This window comes from Phaseolus vulgaris, chromosome 9 (assembly GCF_051622355.1).
Source record: "Phaseolus vulgaris cultivar YP4 chromosome 9, ASM5162235v1, whole genome shotgun sequence".
In the NCBI taxonomy this organism is placed as follows: domain Eukaryota; kingdom Viridiplantae; phylum Streptophyta; class Magnoliopsida; order Fabales; family Fabaceae; genus Phaseolus; species Phaseolus vulgaris.
Genome location: NC_143506.1, coordinates 37,842,557 through 37,869,512, shown reverse-complemented (window position 1 = coordinate 37,869,512; position 26,956 = coordinate 37,842,557). Strand labels below are relative to the sequence as shown.

The 26,956-nt window shown below is 34.6% G+C and overlaps 3 protein-coding genes across 6 annotated transcripts; all 3 read right to left on the bottom strand.

Moving 5' to 3' along the window:
- Positions 1-620: 620 nt before the first annotated feature.
- LOC137820095 (adagio protein 1) lies at positions 621-8,224 on the bottom strand. 2 transcript variants are annotated; one of them, XM_068623900.2, is made up of 3 exons: positions 7,653-8,172; positions 2,730-2,839; positions 621-2,625 (listed from the first exon to the last, which is right to left on the bottom strand). In XM_068623900.2, the coding sequence occupies exons 1-3, from the start codon at positions 7,921-7,923 to the stop codon at positions 1,234-1,236; spliced, it is 1,773 nt and encodes a 590-aa protein (XP_068480001.2). In that variant the 5' UTR covers positions 7,924-8,172; the 3' UTR covers positions 621-1,233. The 2 variants fall into 2 exon arrangements, with proteins under 2 accessions (XP_068480001.2, XP_068480000.2); XM_068623899.2 differs by having other exon boundaries at positions 621-2,839; positions 7,653-8,224.
- Positions 8,225-9,537: 1,313 nt separating this feature from the next.
- On the bottom strand, positions 9,538-14,508 carry LOC137820180 (adagio protein 1). 2 transcript variants are annotated; one of them, XM_068624093.2, is made up of 3 exons: positions 13,985-14,508; positions 10,952-11,738; positions 9,538-10,861 (listed from the first exon to the last, which is right to left on the bottom strand). In XM_068624093.2, the coding sequence occupies exons 1-3, from the start codon at positions 14,461-14,463 to the stop codon at positions 10,133-10,135; spliced, it is 1,995 nt and encodes a 664-aa protein (XP_068480194.1). In that variant the 5' UTR covers positions 14,464-14,508; the 3' UTR covers positions 9,538-10,132. The 2 variants fall into 2 exon arrangements, with proteins under 2 accessions (XP_068480194.1, XP_068480193.2); XM_068624092.2 differs by having other exon boundaries at positions 9,538-11,738; positions 13,985-14,452.
- Positions 14,509-22,143: 7,635 nt separating this feature from the next.
- Positions 22,144-24,923, bottom strand: LOC137820688 (Tetratricopeptide repeat (TPR)-like superfamily protein). 2 transcript variants are annotated; one of them, XM_090295583.1, is made up of 2 exons: positions 24,361-24,903; positions 22,144-24,260 (listed from the first exon to the last, which is right to left on the bottom strand). In XM_090295583.1, the coding sequence occupies exon 2, from the start codon at positions 24,137-24,139 to the stop codon at positions 22,205-22,207; it is 1,935 nt and encodes a 644-aa protein (XP_090151709.1). In that variant the 5' UTR covers positions 24,140-24,260; positions 24,361-24,903; the 3' UTR covers positions 22,144-22,204. The 2 variants fall into 2 exon arrangements, with proteins under 2 accessions (XP_090151709.1, XP_068480973.1); XM_068624872.2 differs by having other exon boundaries at positions 22,144-24,923.
- Positions 24,924-26,956: the final 2,033 nt, after the last annotated feature.

Below are 26,956 nucleotides of genomic sequence, written 5' to 3'. Positions count from 1 at the left end.
CTATGTTCATGTTGAAGTAGCTAAAAGATCCACATTAGATGACAACTGAAATTAGAACTTTCCAAGACTATGTTGCAAGCTCCATAGCTTATAAACTGTACAATCTCAAGTCAAAGTAGATTGTGATCAACATGGATATTTAATTTGATGAGAATACACATTGATATTGGGAAAATAATCAAATTCAAAGAAGTATAAAGTCTATAAAAACAACAAACTCCAAAGAAATGAAAATCAGATTGCTAAATCTGATTCTCCAATGCTTAAAACCAGGTCTTCGGTTGAAATTTGTGAAAAATACAGCTATGTGGTTCATGAACCTTTTTGTTTTGAAGAAAATTCAATGCAAAAAGAATGGAATGGTGTAAGGAAGAGCTAGCTATTATTTACAAAAATGGTAGGGGGAACTCAGTACCAGGCCCAAGGACAAGCAAGCGATTACTGTAACATGATTTATGTGACAAAAATATGAACCAAATAAATCCTTAGTGTGAACAATGCTTACTAATTTTAACTCATCTAAGTAAAGATCGTTAACCTAAAAAATATTGAGATTTGTTTGGTTCACTAGCAGCAGCATCAAAGACACAATAGTTTTGTAGAACATACGAGAAGAAAAATAATACAGCATACAACTGTTACCATACTCCATATTATCACGACAAAGGAAAATAAGTACAAACTGCAGGGTTCCCTACCTTATACACCTGTTTGCAGTGTCACAGACCATTACAACAAATTATGACCATGTCAGCAGACCTGTTCAAAAGCATAAAACAGAAGTAGAAACTTCCATTACATACACAGACCTAATTATATTACTATAAACATGACATTTCTTTTTTTTTCTATCCTTTGTCATGGTTCAAATTACATACTTTGAACATAGCAACAGATGGGAAAATCAAGAGAGCTACAACCTAATATATTACCTACTTGTAATCAGACACTAACAATCTATTCAGGAAGAATAATCATTGTGCATACTGAAGGGCAAAGTCTCACACAACCTCAAAAAAACCAAATATGGTATCGTGTCACTCATTGAAAAGTTCTCAAGCCAGAACCAACCATAAAATAAAATGCGATGTAGAAACAACTTAATACACATGTTCTGACCAGAGCAGTGCTTGTCAAGAGTTTTCAGTGACCAACACAAACATTTTCCGCCTTTAAATGATTTCAAGATTTTAGCATTCCCCTCACAGCAGCATGCCCGTTTATTAACTGAATTTAGATGACAGAACTAGCCAAGGAAAGTTCATGGAGCTCACTTAGCATCCATTCCTCCCCAGTTTGACCACCTAGTACAATAGCTCTTGTCCCTCCAACAACACATGTACTATGTCCCCAAGCAAATCTTGGAGGGCGTCCGGGTACATTCAGGATTCTCCATGTAGGCTTCTCATCAGTCGGGTCTAGTATGTAAAGCTGGGAAGCAGAATGAAGGCCTGCAACAGACCCACCAAATATCAGAATTCTCCCACCTGGAAGGCTCACAGCCACATGATCAAGTCTAGGAGGAGGAGCTATGCCTCCTGGATTTCCAGCACCTGGCATTCCACTCCCCGTTACACACCTCCAACATGGCTCCTCTTCACTTAAATCCATAGTGAATACATCACTAGAGCGAAAACGCAAGGGCCCACTCTTGGCCAGACCCCCAAACATCAGTATTTTCCTACCACCATAAACGGACAGTGTGTGACCCAAACGTGAAGGTGGAGTCCAGGCTACTGGTATCTCTCTCCAGACAGGTTTCTCCATCGAGAGATCAAGGAGGAAAGTATCACTCAAGAGTACACCAGAATCAGCGCAGCCACCAGAAACTATAAGCTTAGTACCATCAAGTGTACAGGAGCTATGCCAAGATCTCGGAAGTGGAGGTGCCAGTCCAGAGATTTCACGCCATGTTGGAGGCTTTGCATCCAGGTCCAGAACAAACACATCATTGAGCAAGCCCTGCCTTCCACAGCCTCCAAATACAACCAAACGAGAACCATTAACACAAGAAAGTGTGTGGCCCCACCGACCAGGGGGAGGAGAACTCACCTGGACATGTTGCCACTCAGGATTACTAGAATTGAGATCCAGTACAAAGGTATCATTCATAGGTTGCATGTTAACCCCTTCACCACCAAATAGGACAACTCTATTACCAACAGCACAAGCACTAAAATTACATCTTGAAGGTTCAACAGCACCTCCAACAGTCATTTTTCTCCATGCTGCTGCTTCAAGAGTGGTCAGTTCTCTTGCCAGCCGACCCCATCCAAGTCTCCTTGCACCGGGCACGGTCTCTAAAACACGTGTAGTCCCACTGCCCCATGCATTTTGACACACCATTCTCCAAAGATCTTCATTTTTTGTTAGCTCATACAATCGCCTACAAACAGAGCCAACTGATGCAATATCTCTTGGAGTTAAGAGAGCAAGTATCTTGAGAGACAATACCTCGTCACTTATTTGCAATATCCCACAAAGTCCACGAGTAACATTACGGTCCCCTACTGGAAGAGGACTTAATGAGGAAAGCACAGAATGAAATCGATCTGATGATTTGGTAGATTCCTTAAGCGTAGAACCCGGAAGGGGACCAAGATCAATGTTTGCTTCTGTGAAGAACTGGATTCCAATGACATGAGTTATCTCATCATCTCCATATATAGGCGTCAGACGCAATTTGTTCATAAGTGGAGATCCATCTTTCCTAAAGTTCAGCAACTCACCTTGGAATTCAACCCCTTCATCAAGGCATCTTCTAATCTCTGAAACAACAATCGAGTCCACCAATGGATGCCTTCTCTTAGCAAATGGACCTCGACACTGCAAGAATCGGCTGCAAAATACTTTAAATTATTAGAACAAAGCCACATTGAATTAGAAAACTTAGCAGTAGAGACTCAGCAAAGACATGTCATAAAGGGCCAGCATTTATTGCTTATTTGCTTATATTGCATGATCTTTTTCTCCCTGTGTAGTGCACTTACTCATTCTAGTTCCTCAAGAAAATTGCTTCAAATTTAATACAATAAAGATACAGGTTATAAGCCAAGTCTGTCAACACGAGATGCCAATCCAAATGGGAATTAAGTGCCCAGAGTAGAGTCAATAAAGAGATTTTTTTAACACCCCAGCTTAGCCTTAGCATGTCTATAAAAACACAACAAACAATACTTGCTGGGACAATAAGGGTGTGCAAATCAATCTCCCAATAATTACTATCGAGAAACTACATCCATTTCTTAGCTTTGAATCTTGAGATTCACCTTAATGATAAAGCATAAGACAAGATAAACCCAACAGTAGATATCCACATCCTTGTTACAATAAAAACACTAAAAAGCAAAAGACACCATAATATATCCTTTAGAACCGATATTTGCAATTCACACAATCAAACACATCATGCAATACCTAAACTAACATTCTTAGCAAAACTCTAATATGACTTCTGTTATCTTGAAGCCTAGCCCCCAAATCGCGCATTGAAAGAAATTCTAAAATAAAAAGCCAAAATACGCTCTTCTAGCAATTTATCATAATTATCATTATACCATAAAGCTATATTTGCATAACTGCTCTCACCTGACCAGACCAGAAGTCGGTTCAGAGTCTAGACTAGTAATCCATCCTTACATAAACCGTTTCCATTTTCAAACTAAGCCATCAAAGCATCAAATTTAAGTGCTTTCCTACTCATCATTAAGCCTATCAAGCACTCTAGATTCTCTAGGAGTTAGCCAGTCATATAAGCTCAAACGGAGACACTTCTGTCCTACACTACCTCATTGGAAATAACAATGTTCGTTGATCAACACACACTTCCCACATCTAAAACAACTATTGACAAGTGGCTGTCAACATCAAAATGTCAAACAAAAAAATTAAAGACAGAAAGAATTCACTCTAGAAGTGACAATGAATATAATTGTCCAATTTACTCTTACAAATGCTGCTGAAATAATTTAACAGAAATTTATAATACTTGGTATAATACATGATAAATCTTTCATTTATCTCGAAAAAAACTTATTCTATAATGTGTCGAGCAAAAAGATCTTCTACTATATATAGGTAAGCAAGCATCATAACAGTATACTAGATAGGAAGATAAGCAATTCATAATGATATAAACTGCATATTTCACAAATTTTAACTTCCAAAAGCATTTGATCTTTAACATTAATAACATATTTAAGCTACCATTGCTATAAGCACTGGGCACTGGAAGTTGGGAAACCAAAGCCATGAAAGGCCTCCAATTTTGACAATTTTAGCTAAAAACACTTCAAAGAGAGAAATGAGGGAAACAAGTGTGGATAAGACACCATCCTATACAGAAGTAGAAATTACAATGGAGATTGTTAAAGTCTAGGGATGAAAGGAACATTGAGCTGAAATAGTGTCTTTCTGAGACAACACACAGATGCTATATTCATATTGAGAAAAAAAAATCAATACAATAAATAGAGAAGGCTTGTATTGAGAAAAATGATATGGGGATAAATACAAATATTCCTAATAACACATAATCTACATCTTCCTTGTTACATAGGATAAACACCTTATTTCTATTATAGTTATAACAATATTCCTTATTATATAGGATCAGCTCATTATTTCTATAATTATAACAATATTCCTTATTGTATAGAATCAGCTCATTATTTCAATAATTATAACACTTCCCCTCAAACTGGAGAATATAGGTCGTATCTGCTCAGCTTATTGCAAATATAATCAATCCTCAGTCCTCTAAGAGATTTGGTGAATGTCAGCCAAATGTTTATTAGAGTTGACAGATCTAGTGGTGATGGCTCCAGACTCCAAATATTTTCTTATGAAATGACAATCCACCTCAATATGTTTGGTCATCTCATGAAAGAAAAGATTAGAGGAAATGTGTAAATGTCTTTGACAAGATTAGGTGCATTTGCGAATTTTCTTTGAAGAGTTGTTTTACCATATAAGCCTCACAAATTACTAGTGTCATTGCCTTGTCTTTTGCTTTTGCACTTGACCTTGCCACAACATTTTGTTTCTTACTTTCCACGATATTTAATTATCTCCAACTAGAACACAATGCCTTGTAGTGGAACGTCTATCACTTAGTGACCCTACCCAGTCAGCATTAGAATACCAACAATTTAAGTATTTCCCTTATCTTCATAAATAAGGTGTTTTCCAAAAGCCTTCTTAATATACTTTAAGATTTGTACGACTACATCCCAAAGGTATTGACAAAGAGAATTTAAAAATTGATTTACTATGCTCACTGTAAAGGCATTGTCAGGAGGGGTCACAGTGAGGTAATTTAACTTACCAACTAACCTTTTGTATCTCCCAGGATCAAAATAAGGTTCTCCTTGGTCATGTACCAGATGTGCATCAATGTGCAGCGGCACATGAGAGAAACCCTTATGTTCTCTCTTTTCTTATTCTTTTGTTGGGTTATCAACTCAAATGTTAATTTTGCTAAAAGGAGTTGGGTCATACTCGGCCCAATGCAAACATTATAATTTAACCTGATACCCTGCCCATATTAGAGCAGCCTCTCTTTCTTTGTTGTTCAATCCTGTTGCTGCTTGCCGCTGATGTTGCCGTCCACTGCCACTAATGCTGCTGCTAGCCACCATTGACACTTCCATCCACCACCACTGACGCTTTTTTCGTCGCTAACATTGCACTTGTATTCCTTTTGACTGCAATGCTTCCACCCTAACCCGTTAAGGTTTCTGTTATAATTTCACAAAGGATTTTTGGGGTCCCCGATATTTTCTGTTATTTGCTATCGATAACACTGGACAAAATTTGTGGCTCCAATCCAGTTTTGGTTCCTCTTGTTCCATCTGTTAAACCATAATTGCGCTTTTTTCTGAAAATAATTTCTCAAGATTATATTCCAATCAGGTCTACCCTTTACAAGGCTACAAAGATATTCCTAATAAATAGGATCATGACTAACAATTATCCTAATTAATAAAACCTTTAAAAGACATTGAAAGCTTTAACTATAGAAATTGAACACAGACCCGAATTTGAACAAGTATCTCCTGTTTAAGGCCCTTTCGCATCCATATACAGAGGTAACACTTACTCAGCACTTCACGAATCAGATTTACATATACATGATCAGATTTTTCATCCCATTTGAAGTTCAAGACCCTTGAGGGTAAGACTCCCGTTTTCTTAGAGGAGAGGTAATTCTTATATAAACATAAATAGGAAAAGAATGTTAGTTGGTTAGTTAGTCCAATACTCTTAATTAGGATTTTTGTTGGGAAGAAGATGACTATGAATGAAGATGATTGTTGTATATTTTAACCATTGGAATGATATAATAATAAAAGGACTTTTGATCTCTCAGTTTCTCTATCCTCTCTGTTCTGTTCTTCATCCCTCTTCCCCTCTTTCTTTCTCTCTATTTCTGTTTCTTTCTCTTTCCAACCTAAATCCCATATCAGCTACCTTCATGCTGTTTAGGTTTTATACAATTCAAACTACTTTTTTCATATCACAGCCTACTTAAGCAATATAACATATCCGATCAAAGAACGGTGGCATCAAACAAGCCTTTAGCAAGAACAATTCTCAATAGCATAAGAGCATCTAGAAAACTGGCATTTCAGCAGTCAGTTTCAATTTCCCAATTCAAAGTAATATATCAGAATAAATTGCATAACCATATTCCTGAACATATGCATTTAAGATACTGCTACAAAATATATGACTGATTATATCAATAATTATAGACAAAATTTTATATATGAGAGAAGTTCCAGTAAAAATCAACTAACTCCTATTCTTAGCTAAGTGAATGCTTTCAATCCTACAGAATCAGAATCCCAGCACTAATAACTCCAATTCAAACTACGGGAAATAAAAATAAATAAAACCAGCAGTGGCACTTTTTTGGAGAACCACTTATTCTTCAACCTTTCCTCAGGTTGTGCTTCTTTATTTTCTCCAGTGGAATTTATTTCCCATAAAAAGGGAGAAAATTTCAAGAGAATAAATGTCCAGACTTTCTTTTCATGATAAATTTTAGAAGGAAACACCTCTCTTTATGTTGAGAAAAATTTGGAAAAGTCGGCATCGGAGACACTCATGTTATACACTATAATCTTAAAGAAAAGGAATAATAAATTTTAGGCTGGTCCTAGGAATGTTTGACACACTTTGTTCCTCATATAGCAAATTAACCAAAACACATGTTCCCTAGCCTGAATTGATTGTCGATTTATGTTTTAACAACTATGATATGTGGTATAATGACTTCTCTTATTGAGACCATATAATTTGAAGCTCATCACTTTCAATACCAATTTAATTTCCCAATCCCTTACCCGAACCAGTTCTTCACTGTAGAACAACGCAATGCAGCACTCAACACAATACAAACACAAACACGTTCACTCCATGATTAAATTACCATTTCACGACAAACAAATGAAAACCCCTTCATAAAACCAAACACGCACAACACAATTCCAAATTCGAGCGACTACAAGCATTCAGTACGGCGAGCATCACGTTACACCCCACCGTAACATCCATCCATTTAAGTTCTAACGATTTCCTAGGGTTTCGAATGCAAACCGAAAACCTAAACCTAAGGAGGAGAAATCTCGAGAGAGAGAGGCACTAACCAGTTGCGACCGAGCACTTCTTCTGCGCGGTAGCCGGTGACCATCTCGAAGACGGCGTTGACGTATATGATAGGGTGGTCGGGCTCAAGCGCGTCGGTGACGACGAAGCCGCAGGGAGCGGTTTGGAGGACGGGAAAGAGGAGGGGGCCGACGACGTCGTCATCGTCGTCGTTGAGGAGATAGGAAACGGCGTCGTCGTCGCCGCTGAGATCGGAATTGCTGTCCCACTCCATTGAAGGGAAACGGAATCGCGGCGGACGTTGAAGTTCATCCCATGGGGCGCGCGTGGAGAAGGGAGCGGTGGGAATCGGAGGGAGAGTTTGTGAGAAGTGAGGCTTTGAAGCTTTGAAGCTTTGAAGGAACGTTGTGTTGCGTTGTGTTGTGTTGCGTTTGTTTGTGTTGGTTAGTCTGTGTTGTTGAGAGGGTGGAAGAGTGGAATTCGATGATGAGATTGAGAAGGCATAAAACGAGTGGCGAGCAATTTAGCTAGGAAAGGGGTGAGTTGAGGTTGTTCCAGAATAAGAAAGTAGATGACGCTGTTCCTTTTATTTTCTGGTTTAATTACATTTTTCTAGCATTATGTATTCGATTAAGTTTAAAACAATGTTCATCATTGTCCAAAAAATTAAATTCGTATAAAAATCTTGTCGGTTTTCAGGAAATAATATAAAAATATTTTAGGTTTTTATGCTGTCAATTTTCAGATTTTAATAGATTTATATACTTAGAAATTAAAATATTTAAAATCATTTATAAGATTTGAAAAAAAAAATTATAAAAGTCAATAAAATTGTAAAGTTTAGATAAGAAGAAAGTAAACTCAATACTTTTACAGTTAATGGGTTGATTTTCAAGTCTTCTTGTATATTAAATTTATATGCTTAGGTATCTTATTCTTTATGTTATTGGTTTCGAATAACCAATTCAAAATTATTATTTCATTGCATGATAATATTCACGATATCTATTGGTCGAGCTAAAAATTCATGAGAACTATACTCTACATGAATAAGTTATAAATATTACACATGAATATTTTTAGAGAATAAATAGTTTTACAAGTAGCAATTAAAGAAAGATAATTTGGAAAGTCTCCTTGAAAAGTTCAAGTGATATTTATACATCATACTATAAATGTCTCATTGAAATTTGTATATTTTTTTTAATTAGAGACTCATTATAAATTATGGAAAATGTTAACTGAAAACTATCAATTGTTCAATTTGATTCAATATTTGTATAAATTTGTTTGTTTGTGGGTTGGTTATCTTCTTTTTTACTAAAACCAGTAGAGATTTGATTAAGTTTTGAAGTTCCAATGGTCATATTGCTGCTACCTTTGACTTAAAGAGAATCTAGGAGTGATTCTCATTCATTATGTCTCAATTGAATCGAGTCAAATACTAGAAAGGAATTTTACATCGAATTCTTCAAAAAGACAAAAGACTTGGTTGAATTTTAGTTGTTTCAACGTCGCTGCTATAAAATATCCACACTCTACATCTTATAAGAATTTACATCCATTTCTAAACAATCGAAATATCACTCATAGACTGATATAGAATATACGCTTTCACCAATAACTATTATATATGATATAACATTATTGAATTATAAAATAAATTAAAAAATGATACACAAAATTTATGTCAGATATAGTGATAATTAATATAGAATATTTGCTATAATCAGCAGAAAAAGTGCTCCTTTTAGAACACTTTGCTCCGTCTTTTTAACAATCCTGCTGATTTTTTAACTCGTATCTAAGTAGGGAAAGAATAGGTTTGGTTCATATTAACTCGTACCTAAGTAAGGATCGTTTATCATGACTGCATATATTCACAGCAATTCTATCAAAACACAAATATGGCAAGAAAAAGAACAATAAACCATACAAAGGTTACCACATTCCATATTATAACAAAATAAAGGAACATATGTACAGACTACAGGGTTCCCTACCTTATACACACCTGTTTTGCAGTGTCACTTCATTACAACCAATTTATGACCATGTAAGCTGACTTGTTCAAAGCAGAAGTAGAGACTTTCGTTACAAACAATAGACCTAAATGTATTAGTATAAACATGACATTTTTTTTTTTTCTATCCTGTCATTGTTCAATAACATACAAAGCAACGGACGAAGAAATCAAATGAGCTACAACCCTAATATATAACCTACTAGTTACCAGACACTAATAATCTAATCCAGGAAGAACAATTCATAGTGTATACTGGAGGGCAGACTCTCACAACCACGTAAAAACCAGGCAAGGTATTGTGTTACTCAATGAGAAGTTCTAAGGCCAGAACTAACCTTAAAATAAAATGCAACCTTGAATCGACCTAAGACACCAATGTTCTGACCAGACAAGAACTTGGGAAGAGTTATCAGTGACCAACACAAACCTTTACAGCCTTAAAATGATTTCAAGATTAACATTACCCTCGCTATAGCATTCCTTTTTTAACAGGATTTAGATAACAGAACATGCCAAGGACAGTTCATGGAGATCACTTAGCATCCATTCCTCCCCAGTTTGACCACCTAGTACAATAGCTCTTGTCCCTCCAACAACACATGTACTATGTCCCCAAGCAAATCTAGGAGGGCACCCAGGTACATTTAGGACTCTCCATGTAGGCTTCTCATCAGTCGGATCTAGTATGTAAAGCTGGGAAGCAGAATGAAGGCCGGCAACAGACCCACCAAATATCAGAATTCTCCCACCTGGAAGGCTCACAGCCACATGATCAAGTCTAGGAGGAGGAGCTATGCCTCCTGGATTTCCAGCACCTGGCATTCCACTCCCCGTTACACACCTCCAACATGGCTCGTCCTCACTTAAATCCATCATGAATACATCACTGGAGCGAAAACGCAGGGGCCCACTCTTGGCCAGACCCCCAAACATCAGTATTTTCCTACCACCATAAACTGATAGTGTGTGACCCAGACGCGAAGGTGGAGTCCATGTTACTGGTATCTCTCTCCAGATAGGTTTCTCCATCGAGAGATCAAGGAGGAAAGTATCACTCAAGAGTACACCAGAATCAGCACAGCCACCAGAAACTATCAACTTAGTACCATCAAGTGTACAGGAGCTATGCCAAGATCTCGGAAGTGGAGGTGCCAATCCAGAGATTTCACGCCAAGTTGGAGGCTTTGCATCCAGGTCCAGAACAAACACATCATTGAGCAAGCCCTGCGTTCCACAGCCTCCAAATACAACCAAATGAGAACCATTAACACAAGAAAGTGTGTGGCCCCACCGACCAGGGGGAGGAGAACTCACCTGGACATGTTGCCACTCGGGATTACTAGAATTGAGATCCAGTACAAAGGTATCATTCATAGGTTGCATGTTAACCCCTTCACCCCCAAATAGGACAACTCTATTACCAACAGCACAAGCACTAAAATTACATCGTGAAGGTTCGACAGCACCTCCAACAGTCAGTTTCCTCCATGCTGCTGCTTCAAGAGTGGTCAGTTCTCTTGCCAGCCGACCCCATCCAAGTCTCCTAGCACCAGGCACAGTCTCCAAAACACGTGTAGTCTCACTGCCCCAAGCATTTTGGCAAACCATTCTCCAAAGGCTTTCATTTTTTGTTATCTCATACAACTGCCTACAAACAGAACCAACAGATGCAATATCTCTTGGAGTCAAGCGAGAAAGTATCTTGAGAGACAATACTTCGTCACTTAATTGCAAAATTCCACAAACTCCACGATTAACATTACGGTCGCCAACATGAAGAGGACTCAATGAGGAAAGCACTGAAAGAAACTGATCTGATGGTTTAGTATATTCCTTAATCTTAGAACCCGGAAGGGGACCAAGATCAATGTTTGTCTCTGTGAAGAACTGGATTCCAATGACATGAGTTATCTCATCATCTCCATAAATAGGTGTTAGATGCAATCGGTTCATAAGTGGAGATCCATCTTTCCTAAAGTTCAGCAACTCACCTTGGAATTCAACCCCTTCATCAAGGGATCTTCTAATGTTTGAAACAACAGTGGAGTCCACCAATGGATGCCTTCTCTTAGCAAATGGACCTCGACACTGCAAGAAACGGCTGCAAAATATTCTAAATGATTAGAACAAAACCAATTTCAATTAGAAAAACTCAGCAGTAGAGACTTGAGGAAGAAAGAAACATCATAAAGGACCAGCATGAATTACTCATTTGCTTATAGGATACTGTTTTGCCTTCTTTTATTTCTTTTTCTACCTAGTGCAGTTCACAGGTTTCTTATTCTACTTCCTCAAGAAAATTGCATCAAATTTATTACAGCCCTGAGTTATAAGCTAAGACCTTCGATAAGCTTCTTCATAAGTACGTTAAAGAGAGAACAAATAAGATGAAATAATAAACTTATCCATAAGCTAAAATTAGTTTATAAGTTGAAAATCATCTTTAAGAAAAGATGAAATGGGAGAGCGTCTAAAAATTAATTTATGCCATAAGATAACTTTAGTTTATGGAGGAATTTATTTTAATTTGTTCTTCTTATTTCCTCTTTTAAAAAGTTATTATGAAAAAAGTTATCCAAACAGACACCTAAGTTTGTCAACATGAGACACAAATGCACCTCAATCCCAACAATCTACAAGCCAAGAGTAGTAGAGTTAATGAAGTAATTTTTTAACACCACAGCTTAGTCATTCTTAGAAAGCAAATGCAAACACAGATACAACAATTGCAGGACGAATAAGAGAGAGAAAATGAATATCCAAACAAATTACTGTCAAGAAACTACAACCATTTCTTATATTTGAATCTTGAGGATCACATTAATTGTAAAGCATAAGACAAGATAAATACAACAATCATAATATCCACATCCTCATCATCATATAAACACTAAGAAAAAATAAAAGTCACCATCATAAATGCTTTTTAGAACTGGTATTTACATTTCATACGACTCAACTTATCATGCAATACTTAAGCTAATTCTTTCCTTAGCAAAACTCCAAATTTTAGAGAAAATAAATAGCCAGTCTTTCTCTTCATGATAAATCTTAGAAGGCAACCTAATTACGTTGAGAAATATTAGAAAAAGTTTGAAGCAGAGACACTCTTTATATAAACTATAATCTAAAAAAATGAAGTAATAAATTTTAGTCTGGTCTAATATATAACTTTAATCTAAAAGAAAAGGAGTAATAAATTTTAGTCTGGTCCTAAACTTGATTGAGACACTATTTGCTCCTCGTATAGCAAATTAACCACAACACATGTTCCCAAGATGATTTGATTGTTTGTGCATGTTTTAACAACTATGATTTGTGGTATAATGATTTCTCTTACTGAGGCCATATAATTTGGAACTCGGTATTCACGTTGCCGAGCACATCATATGATTAAGTACAATGGGACAGAATCTGTGTTTTACAACATACCATGTCTATAATTAGTAATTACTAAGACTGTCGTTGCCACACTATACTCTAATTAATTCATGTTGTCTCTCTACTTCTGCTCATTTCAACAAATTTCATATAATTTTAGTTCAAACGGTAAGTTCAACAAACCCAGAAAAAGAAACAAAAAAATTCAGAAAAAAGAGGTGCACATAATGAATATTTAATCGAAAGACATTAAATAGACCTGGATCTAATAAAAACCAATTCCATTTCCTCGCACCAACCAGGCAGACAAGTTCATTATACAGAACTGGATTCCTAAACCCCTTCAATCAAAGGACCAAAAGAATAATGAGAATCTGAGTACTTAAAACAAAGTAAAATCCTTTACACGGGACGCCAATCTGGAAACTACCATTTCACAATATGTTCTTAGTCAGTACCCAAAATCATTCACAGGTTCCAAACAGTGGAGTTCGTTCGGGGTTTATTGCTATTCAAAAAACAGAAAAAAGATAATCGAACACCCTCCCCGAAAAATCTTCTTACTAATTCCCCTACTTACTAAATAAATAATTCATTGAGCGCTTTTGAAGTTTCTAATAAATTAAAAATGCATTTACCTTTTCGTTCATCACTTTTAACAATCCTTAATACCCGACCCAGTTTTGCACCACAGAACCCAAAAAAAATGCACCACTCAACACAGAGACAACAAAACCACCACATACCATTTCAAGACACACAACTAAAAACCGGAACCCCTCCACAAAACCCCAAACACACACAACACAATTCCAAATCCAATCACTAGCAGCATTCAGTGCCACGAGCATCACATTAAAATCCCTCCATTAAAATTCCAACGGTTTCCTAGGGTTTCGAGGCATGGCGAAAATGCAAACCGAAAACCTAAACCTAAGGAGGCGAAACCGCGATACAGGCACTAACCAGTTGCGACCGAGCACTTCTTCCGCGCGGTAACCGGTGATCATCTCGAAAACGGCGTTGACGTATATGATTGGGTGGTCCGGGTCAAGCACGTCGGTGACGACGAAGCCGCAGGGGGCGGTCTGGAGGACGGGGAAGGGGATGGGACCGGCGACCTCGTCATCGTCGTGGTTGAGGAGAAAGGAGGCGGCGTCGTCGTCGGCGCTGAGATCGGAATCGCTGTCCCACTCCATTAAAAAAAAAATAACAGAATCGCGGCGGCGGTTGAAGGTCAGAGCATGGAGGGAGGCGCGTGGAAACGAGAGCGGCGGTGATCGGAGAGAAGGTGGCGGCGGAAGAGTCGGTGGTGTTGAGAGAGTTGAAAAATGGAATGGGATTATGAGAATGAGAAAGGCATAAAAGGAGTGGTGAGAAGCGAGTTGAGGAACTTCCAGAAAAAGAAACTGGATCACGCTCATCTCGACTTCCCACACACCCATCTGCTGGGGCCCACTTTTCAACTTCTTCTGATCAGTTAAAAAAACTACCACATAAAAAAAATATCAAAATAAAAGTTAAAATTATCTTTATATTTTCTAATTCCTTTTTCTGCTGTGTGATCTACTTCTAGAAACTGCATAATTTGGAAAGTGTTTGGTTGTGCCCACTTACTCCTTTTCTTTCTTTTCATTCTGGTGTTTTCATGCAATCACTTTTTTGTACCACGTGAATGCGTTTTATAACTTCTGCCAACTTTCTAAAGATATTGTCATGAATTCAACATTCATGAAAATTCAATCTCATTATTATAAATTGTCATACTTTTTCACTATCTTTACTAATAGACACTCATCCAACAACACCGAATACTATAATCTTTAAAATATAATATATACAGACACAAATTTATTTATATAATTATAAATTGACAAGATTTATGTTCATAATCATGTTATCAGATTTCTTTAGCATAAATCATACTAAAAATTATCCAATAAATTTGAGTTTTTAGAAAATTAGTGTATTTTTTCTTTTTAAAATTGTGTTAGAATTGTCAAAAATCCAAAAAATATTTTTTAAATTAGACACTTCATCGATACGTGTCCTACGAGTGTCATACAAATATCAGTGTCTGACACGTGTGTCCAACACGGACACGTCATTTAAGATAAGTGTCCAAGCCTCATTACTCAATAAATTCACCTTCTTTCACGATGATAGAAATTTACAAAGAAAATTTTATACAAAATTTTCATTTCTTCTTTGTTTCTTGATTTTTTACGCACAGATTTCACATTGTATGTGCACTTTTATATCAAAATAATTTTGGATAGATCGAAATTAAAAATAAGATATAACATATAAAAAAAAGATAAGGACAACAGTGTGTTTTCTATTTCTTTCTTTTTTATCTTCTTCTTATTTTAAAAAAAAATACATCTCTCATAAAAGTTGTAACATATATTAGATACTTAAAATAAAGAATTAAAGAAAGAATAAGCTTATAAAAAATAAGAGGTTGTTTTATGTATAAAAATTGTCTTTTTAATATTAAAAAAATTAAAAATTATTTGATTTTGAAGTGATTTATATAAAATAACTCATAATTTTAAAATGTACAAGATGAAATAATAAAATAAAATATATTTATGAAGATAAAATTGAAAAAAAATTATAAAAAACCATAAGAGAGAATGTTGTTCAAATATAGGTATAAATAATAATAATGAACTTTTACTGATTACATTTTCACCCTTAGTACATTTTGTTGAGAATTATTTGCATGGTTACTATTAGATTAGGTATAATTTCCCTAATGGGAATTTCAGCGTTTTTAGTGTTTGTATTTTAAGAATGTGAAGATGTTTCTTTCAATAAAGCAATAGAAACATGTCAAATTGACGTTTAACTAATAATTTAATGTCAAGGTGAAAGATCAAACTTGATGTGATATATGTGCAACGTCATGTCACTTCATTCATCAAATTTATAGTCTATGTATAATAAAGATACTTTAAATTTATGTGATTTTAAAATATAAGATCAAAAATTTAAAATAGTTCAAATATATAACTAATTTGGCAATACTTTTAATATATTAATTATAAATGTCATATATACTCGCAAGTTCACCTTAATTTTTGGAAATGTATTTTAAGAAAAAATCACTCTAAACAAATCATTTTTTAATTTAATATATGATCTAAAATATTCTATAGAAAAGGTAAAAATTGAGAGTGTATTTCATTATATAATGTATTTTTCAATTTAAGAATAAAAAACAATTTTAAAATTTTAAAAATTGATTAAATGCAGGTAAAAAAATCATTGAGTGCAATAGAATTTAACGGTTTACTTCACTTTACTTCCGTCACTTCATTCTTAAGTGTTCATTAAAATTTTGTACAAAGGAATATATAATAATGAAAGAAAAAAAAAGGAAAATAAAATAAATAAAATCATAACGTTGATGTAATAAAAAATACAGAAAATTAAAATTATTGTATAAAATCATTATGGATATAAGACTATTTTCAACACATATATCTTCCTAAGAATCCATATTATTTATACAAGCGACGCGTTTGTGTATTCGCATTTTTTATTTATTTATATATATTTATGTTTAATATTAAAATTTGAATAAATAATATTATTATTTGCACATTTATCTTAATAATATAAATTTATAGTATATTATAAATAAAAAATGACATTATCATTATTATGTAAAATTATTATACTTTGTGTAAATTGGCTTAACCAATGCGAGTAATTGATCATCATTCTAAGTGTTTTATTCTTTACAAATTTTATTTCCTAAGAATGTTACACACATTAACCACTTTTGCAATTCAAAACCGTTCATCTTCTCCAGTATTTCCACTAATATTTTTCTTTCTCTCAAATTTGAAGAGACATTCTTCTTTCTATGCAACTGTTTGAAAAGTAACCACTTTTTCAATTCAAAAAAGTCTCCAACCTCTATTTCAATTTAAAATTGTTCCTCCACATATATTACATATTTTAGAGAAAATAAGAAATGACAACAATGTCCATAATATAATCAAATATTTATATAAGGATAAAATAGAGAAAAAATTAAGAGCGGTTAAAAAGGATAATCCCTTTATATATAGGTATAGATATATATATTTTTAATTAAATATGTTTAAAATAATTAAATAATTATATTTTTTATCACAATAAATCAAATGTTGTTGGAGATCCCACATCGACTAGAGATTAGAGCCTTTCATTGTATATAAGTGGTGCAAACCTCAACCCTATGAGCCGGTTTTATGGGGTTGAGTTGGGCTTAAAGTCCACTTCGTAATAAATGTAATATTATTTTAATAATGTGATTCTTAATGAGTAAAGAAATTGAAGTTATTAATTTATAAAATAAACTAAACATCTCTATTGGAAAAAAAATAAAATGTATACATTAAAGAAATAGGAAAAGAAAAATAAGATAAATAAAAGAGATTAAATATGAAGAAAATTAGCAATACACATTTCAGAATCTAAAAATTAGAGTTTTTGAAGCATTAAGGAGACGGAATACATGGTCAGAATCTCAAAATTAGAATTTTGAGGAGGCGGGAGACATAGTGGCAGCCAAGGAAGACTGTGTGCGGTTGCATTTAGATGTTAGAAGGGTCAACAATGAAGGCGTTTGCTCACGCTGAGCATCACAGTTTGGAACTTCTCGATTTCTTCTTCTCTATCTCCTTCTTCCTCTTGTATTTGAGAAATATGAAAGAAAACGCACCAAAATTGAATTTGTTGAAAGAATACCAAAATTGAATTTGCGCGCACTTGGGACTCGTGGAAAGAATATCAAATAGCATCAGACAATAGTTTTTAAGATGTTTCTATATTCTTCCTCTCTCATAGTTTTCTTATATATAATTTTTTTTGCCTAAAAAAAGTAACCGTGCATAAACCCATATTTCACCCCTCTCTCTCCACTCTTCTCTAATAAAACATATCAATCTCTCCACTCTCCTGCCCATTAAGTGAGAACAAATAAAATAAAATAAAATTATAAAATGCTTATTTAATAAAGAAAAATATTAGTTTTAAAACAGAAAAGTAACCAATTTCTCCACTCACCTGCCCATGAGAACAAATAAAATAAAATTTTAAAATTAAAAAACGTTTATTTAATAAAGAAGAATATTAGTTTAAAATAAAAAAGTAACTCATTTATCCACTTACGAAGTTTGCACCCACTTACATACAAGTGAAATGCTCTAATCTCTAGTCGATGTGAGATCTCCAACACACCCCCTCACGCCGAGACTGTCAACTCGTGCGTGGGACTATATATTTTGGGTGGTTCGATAGCGGCCCGATAGCGGGTGGCACGATAGGCCCAACACAAACACTCGCTAGGATAGGCTCGAACCTGGCTCTGATACCAGGTTACGAAGTGGACTTTAAGCCTAACTCAACCCCATAAAACCGGCTCATAGGGTTGAGGTTTGCACCCACTTATATACAATGAAATGCTCTAATCTCTAGTCGATGTGGGATCTCCAACACTTAAGTGAGAACAAAAATAAATTAACGTACCAATCTCTCCACTTTCCTGTCAGTTAAGTAGTGAGAACAAATAAAATAAAATTAAAAACTGTGTTATTAACTTCTAAAATTATAAAATGTCCAAATAACCAAAATAAATTGATAAAACAAAATATTAAGTAAGGATAAAATAGGAAAACAATTTAGAGCAGTTAAAGTGGAGAATCCAAAATGTCCAAATAACCAAAATAAATTGATAAAACAAAATATTAAGCAAGGATAAAGTAGGAAAACAATTTAGAGCAGTTAAAGTGAAGAATCCCTTTTATATATAGGTATAGATTAACGATAATCATATTTGTGTATTTGATATAATATTATTATATTATAAATTTATAATAATTTTTAATTAATATATGATAAAATACATTCAAGGCACTCAGTAAATGACATTTATGACAGTTAAGGAAACCCCTACGAAACAAGGTTATATCCCATCAAATCCAGGCGACATCCTGATAAATAAACTGACACTTATTTATTGAAGATATTATCCAAATATACCTCCCTATAAATCAATTAACACTAATATTTGATACATCGGTTCATCACAACAAAGGGTCCATGACTAAACACTATAAATAAATTCTCTACAAAGGAGTAAGCACTTGCTCTAAGACCGGCTACCACTAATAGTCGTCTTTGTAGACCAAGCGCTTTGGTCTAGAACAACAGATTTACCTCACAGTCACCGTTTTACACTCATTTTATTACCCTAATTCGTAGCACGCCACTTACGCTTTCGTATTTTCTTTATCTTCTCGTGCTTTGTCTTCCTTCTTTGCCTCGTGCTCTCTCTGCTTCTTTGATCTCTTTGCCATTGTGTAAGTTTTTTCATTCGCTCACCATTGCTTATTTGTTTTTTTTTTAGTTTCTCTTATTCGTTTCTATCCTCCATTATTGGTGAAGGTTTTCATTACCTACTATTTCATTGTCTTCCACCATTGTTGTCTTCATTGGTTGTTTTCTATGACTCCATTGGTTCTTTGCCACTGCTAGCCACTGTTGTTTGTCGTTGCTACTCTTCATCACCACTGTTGCTAAGATTAGGGCACCATGTGTGCTGAGATTAGGACACCATGTTTTTTCTCATTCAAAAAACATGAATAATTGTAATTTTTTGTAAAGGTTATTAATTAAAGGGAATAAAACGACGACTTTTACCATAGTCGTTGTTTTAAACTAAATTTAACATGACGACTAAATAGTCGTCTTCTTTGCTAAAAGAGAATAAACTATACACTGAAAAACAACGGTTAGAAAATTATCGTTTTAAGACTAAAATAACCGTCATCTTTATATATTATTATTTTATAACTATTATATTATAAGATAATTAAAAGTAAAATAAAATTATTAAATGTACATTCTCTCAATATACACTAAGAGAAACACACATGTATGTCCCTCTTTTATTAATAGCAACAAATTAAAAAAAGTTATTAAATTTTATAAAAAATATACGTTCACAAAAATAATTATAAAATGAATAATTTTATTATAGGTATTTTTTTTATAAATAGTTAATTGAATTAAAAAAACAGTTAATTGTTAAAGATAAAATAATAGATAAATTATACTGATAAAGGTATAATTAATAAGGTACACACAACATTTATAAAATGAATTTTCTTTTAATAGTTATAGATAAACAATTAATTAATTATTTATTAGAATATTATTAAGTTGAACAGTTGGGTGGGTATGTAGGGTTTTCAAACCATTATTTTCCTTTGTTGTTCCGTAACGTTTAAAAGAATGTCATGACGTGGCTTTCTACTAAGTTGTGTTGTGCTTAGCGCAAAAGCACTTTTTTTGAGCTTTTCCCTTGTCTCAGTATAAGTGGGTTGGTTTGGAGAAAATTCAGTGAAGAAAGTAACAGCTGAGTCTATGATGATGGATACTGAAGATGTGGTGAGTTCAACATTTACTACTCTTTTGAGTTTTGCTTTCAATGCTTAGATTTTTTTTGGTACTTTTTCTCTTAAAATGAGAATCACGTTAACATCTTTCTACTGTCCATTGTTTCAGTGCTTATAAAGGAAAAGCCATTTTGAAGAAGCAATGTTCTTGGTAGAATGTGTACTTTTTGGTGAAGTGGAAAGTTTCTTAGTACTTATGAAAAAGATAGCACCATCAAGAGACCTAATTTCAATTTTAGATACACATTTATATCACTTTTTTTTTCAAAAACTTTTGTCTATATTATTTCAGTGTTAACATTTTTTTAATATTAGATAAGTTAATATGGTGATGTGATATATGGATAATTTAATAACTTGTTATCTTATTTAAGAATGTGTATTTTATCTTATAAACAATGTTTTATTTTGTCCCATGATTTTATAAATTCATATGTACAAATACATAATTTTAAATACAATTTATGAAATAATATGTTGGAGATTCCATATCAACTAGATATCAGAACATTTCATAGTATATAAGTGGAAGGAAACCTTACCTTATAAGCTAGTTTTATGATTTTAAGTTAAACTTAAAATCCACTTCTTAACATGGTATCAAAATCATTTTCGAACATATCCTAACGAGTGTTTGTTGAGTCTATTGTGTCAAAGTCTACTTCCTAATAGTATACGACATGATATTGCATTGTAGATGGTTAGATCATTTAAAATATGGTTTTTGATCATGCTTGATGCCCATGTGGTGAATGAAATGGTAAGCAACCTCTACAAAAAGAGGCTAAATAGACCATGATAGAATATATGTTTCCATTTTATTAGGCTTCATATAAGAGATTTATTTGTTAAGGTATATTAATTTATATATGTAAAAAAGAGATGTTACAAATATTTAGGGTTTATAAATATTCATTCAAATATAATAAGCATAAGTACAAAAATTTTAGTGTCCAAAGATGTTTCAAACAAATGATTAATTTGAGTAATCTTATCTCATTTAAGGATTATTTTTTTTAAAAGAAGATCAATCATGTTTCAATATTTTCTTCATTAATTGTGTATTACCTTATATTGTCTAATGCTTGTTTTATGTATAGAAGGTTTTAATTAGGCACAATTTCTATTAACAATTAACACAATTACATATATGGACACACACATATAAAAATATCTAATATAAAATAATCAATTCATTATTTGCAGAGAAAAATGGTAGACTTCCATTTGCATTTCCTTATCTCTGGTTATTAATTATCTGTCATCAATCACCACAAACAACACTCTTTATATTCAAGATTTAATTCCAAATTTGCATATTCTTCAAATTCACCACTTTCAAAAATTTATTAGATTTTAAATGAGAAATTAACAGCTGAACAATAATATTTCTTTTGGTTTTGAACAAAAAAGAGAAAAGGGTCTCAAAGACACCCTTGTAATCTAAGAAATTTTCTTGGAAAAAAAATCCACAACAGCAAGCATATGACTGATTCAGAAAACTTTCTTGCATCAAAAGTTAGAACTTGCAGTTATTTAATCAAGCAAGAGGACTTACTCCCGGTAGGTAGATTTAGTATACTTATAACTTTATGCATTGACAAAGCTATTAAGCTTATAGAACTACTTGACTAGATGTGATCCATGCTAAAGAATTGCAACAATTGATAGCAGGGGAACTAACTATACATATAAAAAATTAAAGAAAAAGGAAGCCCAAAAGGATAGTTCACAAAACAGACCCCATTCTCTCCCTAATACAAGAATCTAGTCTTTTAACAGAACGATCATCAAAAGAGATATCAATCTCCTTAATCTTAGAGACAAAGTCCATCGCTTGCTCATGCTTCCCTGCTTTGCAATAACCATCAACTACAATCTTGTAAGTTAGTTCATTGGGCCTGCAATTGTGCTCAATCATAAATCTAATGACTTCAATTGCTTCATCAAACAACTGCATCCCTGCATAGCCTGACAAGAAAGTATTGTATGAAACTACTGTTGGTTGAATCCCCTTAGTGGTCATCTCTGAGAGAACTCTTATAGCCTCCTGCATTAGCCCTTTTCTACAAAACCCCTTGATAACAGTATTATAAGACACAGCATCTGGCTCTGGACCAGAGTTTTGAATTCCCTTGAGTATTTCTTCTGCTTTCCAACACTCATCCTCTCGGACATACAAATCCATCAAGCAGTTATAGGTAAAAAGATTTGGCTGCAATCCATTTTCATGGATAAAATGCATCATTTCGTGGGCTTTCGAAAACATCTTGTTCCGGGAAAACATGGAAAGCATGGAGTTAATGACAACCAAATCAGGTTTGTATCCATACTTTTGCAATTGATCAAATGCCCTTTCCATTCCCTTAACGTGTCTGCACTTGTGGTTTGATAGGACAAGGGTTCTCAAAAGAATCCAACTAGGAAAGACATGACCCTCATAAATTTCTTTCTCAATCGCCTCTATCCCCTTGACATTCCCAGCCTTGGAATAACAATGGAGTAACAGTGAGTATGAAGTCTCATTAGGCTTGAAGCCCTTACTCCGCATGTCTATAATCACTGATTCTGCTGCTTTCCAATTGCCTAGCCGAGCAAGGGCATTTAGAAGAGAATTATAAGTTGTTACACATGGTGTAAAGCCTGCTTTAATCATTTCCCCATACATTTTTGCAGAATCAACTTCAGATCCACACCGAGCATATGCACTAATCAATGTATTGAATGTGTCTTTGTCAGGCTCAAATCCACAGTTTTTCATTTCCCTTAAGACCCTATTAACATAACTGTGCTTCCCCTCCTCACTGCATACAGCAAGCATTGTGTTCCATGTAGCGCGATTAGGAGCACATCCACTCAATTTCATCTCAGAGAGAACCTTAATAACATCTTCTGTTCTTGACTTCTTGCCTAGCATGGCAAGAACAGAGTTGTAAGTGTATACATTGGGAGCACAACCCAAATCCTTCATCTGGCTGAACAACCTTAAAGCCTCATCCTCCCTTCCAGCCTTACCATAAGCATCTATTACAGTTGTATAAGTAATAGCATTTGGCATTACCCCCTTGCTTGTCATTGTATCTATCACAGCCTTCCCTTGGTCGAGAAACCCAGCTCTTACATATGTTGCCGCGAGCTCATTGTAGGTGACAGAATCAGCAGGGCAGTTATTATCCTCCATTTCTTTCAAGATGCTCAAAGCCTCAGTGTATACTCCAGCCTTTCCAAAAACCTGCAGCATAGAATTATACGTAACAGTTCCTGGTTTATAGCCCTTCAATTTCAATTCAGCGAAAAACTTCCTAGCTTCATCTAGCATACCCTCTCTCCCACAAGCAGAAATCACAGTGCTGCAGGTAAACTCATCAAACTCAAGCCCTTTACTCCTCATCTCATCCAACAACTCCAAGATTCTACTCCAAGAACGACCCATTTTGCCATAAACATCAAGCATAACATTGTAAGTGACCAAAGTTGGACCGAGACCGAACTCATTCATCTTTTCAAACAACTCAATAGCACGTTTATGCTTGCCAGTGCGAGCATAAGCATGAAGAACAGTGGTGTAAGCCCGGACATCAAGTGAGTATTGCTCAACAGGAATTAAATCAAACAACTTGGACGCAATAGTATGCTGTGACTCTCGCCCCAATATCCGAATCATCAATTCAACAACCTGATTGTCCAACCTCAAATTTTGCTCACTCCCAAAATGCAACCAACCCCATTCAAACAGCAAAAGAGCCCTCTCCCAGTTTCCAGAAAGGTCCAAAGCTTTCAACAGGCTGAGAAAATCAACCTCAAGCAATTCAAACTCAACAGAGTTGAAAAAACCATTCAATTCATGCAAAGGTGACCCAACAATTGAATTGAGCAGCAACTTACCCTTGTCGGATAAAAATCCAAACTTTGCATCATGAACCCGGTCCTGGTCAACTACGGGGCCAGAAGCTAAAGAGGGGTGCTTTGAATGAAGGGAGTTGTTAAAATGGATGCTGTTATCCTCAGAAAGAGGCACAAGGGTGAGCGTGGGAGTGGTGATGGGAACTGAAGAGAGATGCTGAAGATGTTGGAGAAGGGAATCCAATTGGAAAGAAGGAGGAGGTGGTGGTGGAGATTGTGGAGGTAAAAAAGTTGGCTTGAATTTTGAAGGTTGCTGGGTTGATTTTGGTGCAGGTGCAGGAGCAGGTAAAACTGGGCGATTGGGGAAGAGGGTACCCTCCATTGGCAGCAGCAAGTGCAATGGCAAGAGAAGAAGAGTTTTGAGGGTTTAGAGTTTGAAGTTTTGGCATAAGGATGAGAATGAGGGATTGGTTGATTTTGAGTGCAGAGAATGGAATGTGTGGAGAAAATGAAGATAGAGAAGATGAGTTGTAGGGAAAGGAGTGACTCCTATGCTCTCATCTCATCCCTCTTGTGAAACACCAAATCATAAATCTTTTCATCTAGTTATTATATGCACATGATTCTAATTAAAGAATATAATAGTTTTATTTTTTATTATATATTTCATACAATTTTAATGTTATTACCATGAAATAAATATCACGCTATATAGTTTAAAAGTTTGTTTGTATTTATAACAATATATAAAGAGATTTTTTTTTGCATGTTTTATTTTTTAAATTTATTATACAACTTGTAACAATATCTCCCTCAATAATTAGGAATGAAATTCGTGACCTCAATCATCATACTAATTATTAGGATCAAAGTAATAGAAAAATTGAGAGAGAAAATAATAGAAGAAGTTAATGTGGTTTGACAAAGTACTTTATTTTTATGTAATGCTCCTCATAATCAAATTGTCCTATAGGTATTAAATTTTTCTTTTAAGTTATGGGTATGTCTCAAAATGCAAAATAGTATTGTCAAACTTTCCGTAAACATAGTTAGATAATAGTTCTAAGGAAGGTGTAGTGTGAAAATACGCACGTGAGTTCATAACACATGAGTGGACAAGCTTATCTAAACTACAAGTTAATGTATCTACAATTTGATAAGTTGTTGCATTTGTTGATTCATAATTAATTTGCTTCTTATTTTTGTTGCTTTTCTTTTTTGAAATCTTACATTGATTGGCAAAATGATCCTTTGTTTTGACAATTCCAACAACTAATATCCTTCAAAACTTTTATCTGTGTTCTCCCTCTAGATTTTGATATGTTTCGACCATGATTTTGACTTTTCTGCTACTTCTTTCTCTATCTTCAATACTCAACATTGAGCTAGAATCAAAACTCTCATGTGAACATCTTCGTTTAAGATCAAGTCAAATGCCATCAAGCTTCAACCTCATCATCAAAATTGATCTACACCAATGACAGTTGGACAATAATTGTGTTAAATTCATTAACGTGATTAGTAATCAAATTACCTATGGTCATTATGAGATTTACTAGCCTACGTATCAAATACACTTTGTTGGTTGTAGATGATTTTGTGTACATATTTGATAACACTAGAGTTGTCTTCTTGTTCAAAACATTGAATGTAACATTCTTGACCAATGTGAATAGAATAATACTGAGCGTGTACTGACTTAGAAACTCCCAATCTAACTGCTCGTTTAGCTTATGCCTAGTTAAGGGATGATACAACTTATTTTGATACAAAAGGTCCTTCATATGGAGCTTCCAACATGCAAAGTCTTTGTCATCAAACTTCTCAACCTTCACCTTCCTTTCTTCCGACGTCATTACGCTTGCCTGTTGATTTTGGCTTAATCCCAAGTCCCACATCGGTGGGTTCATTGTTTGGGAAGGAGGTTTGAGAGTTATAAATTAAACTCTCCTTCTTCACTGTCATATATCCCAATTTGTAATATCTTCTTCCATAATAATAAAAGTGAACTGTTTTTGCTGTGCTCAGAGATTAGGCTAAATTGGCCGAACTCTGTTAACAATTTTCTAGTTTTTTCTCTTTATCTCTTTTATTATTCCGCTTTATTTATTCAATATTATTTGTCGGGTAGCTCTGTTAGGGTTCTGTTTTAGTGGGAAAATTACCCGTTTTTCCCAACAAGTGGTATCAAGAGCCGAAGGTTCGCCCTTGGGTTGTTTGAAATTATTTGTAATATTGAATATTATATTTTGAGTTTGTAATGGCAAATCAAGAAGAAGAAGCGAAGGATGTATCTAGAGTGTCGGGCTCCTCGTCATCATGGTCGAGGTTCCCATGTCCACCTTGAAATTGGCGATGGAAATATTTGATGGCACTGGACATTTTGGCATGTGGAAAGGAGAGATCTTGGACTCTCTTTTTCAGCAGGGTCTTGATATTGCTATTGAAGGAGAGAAACCAAAAGAGGTAGAGGAGAAAGATTGTCCAAAACTGCAGAAGAAAGGGAAGGTTCCGCAAGATGCAAATGTTGCAGAATGCAAAAGTGATGTGGAATCAGATATCTCTTTAATTGTCTTGCTTTCAGCATCATCGTATCCAAATGAGTGGATATTGGATTCAGGTTGTACCTATCATATGT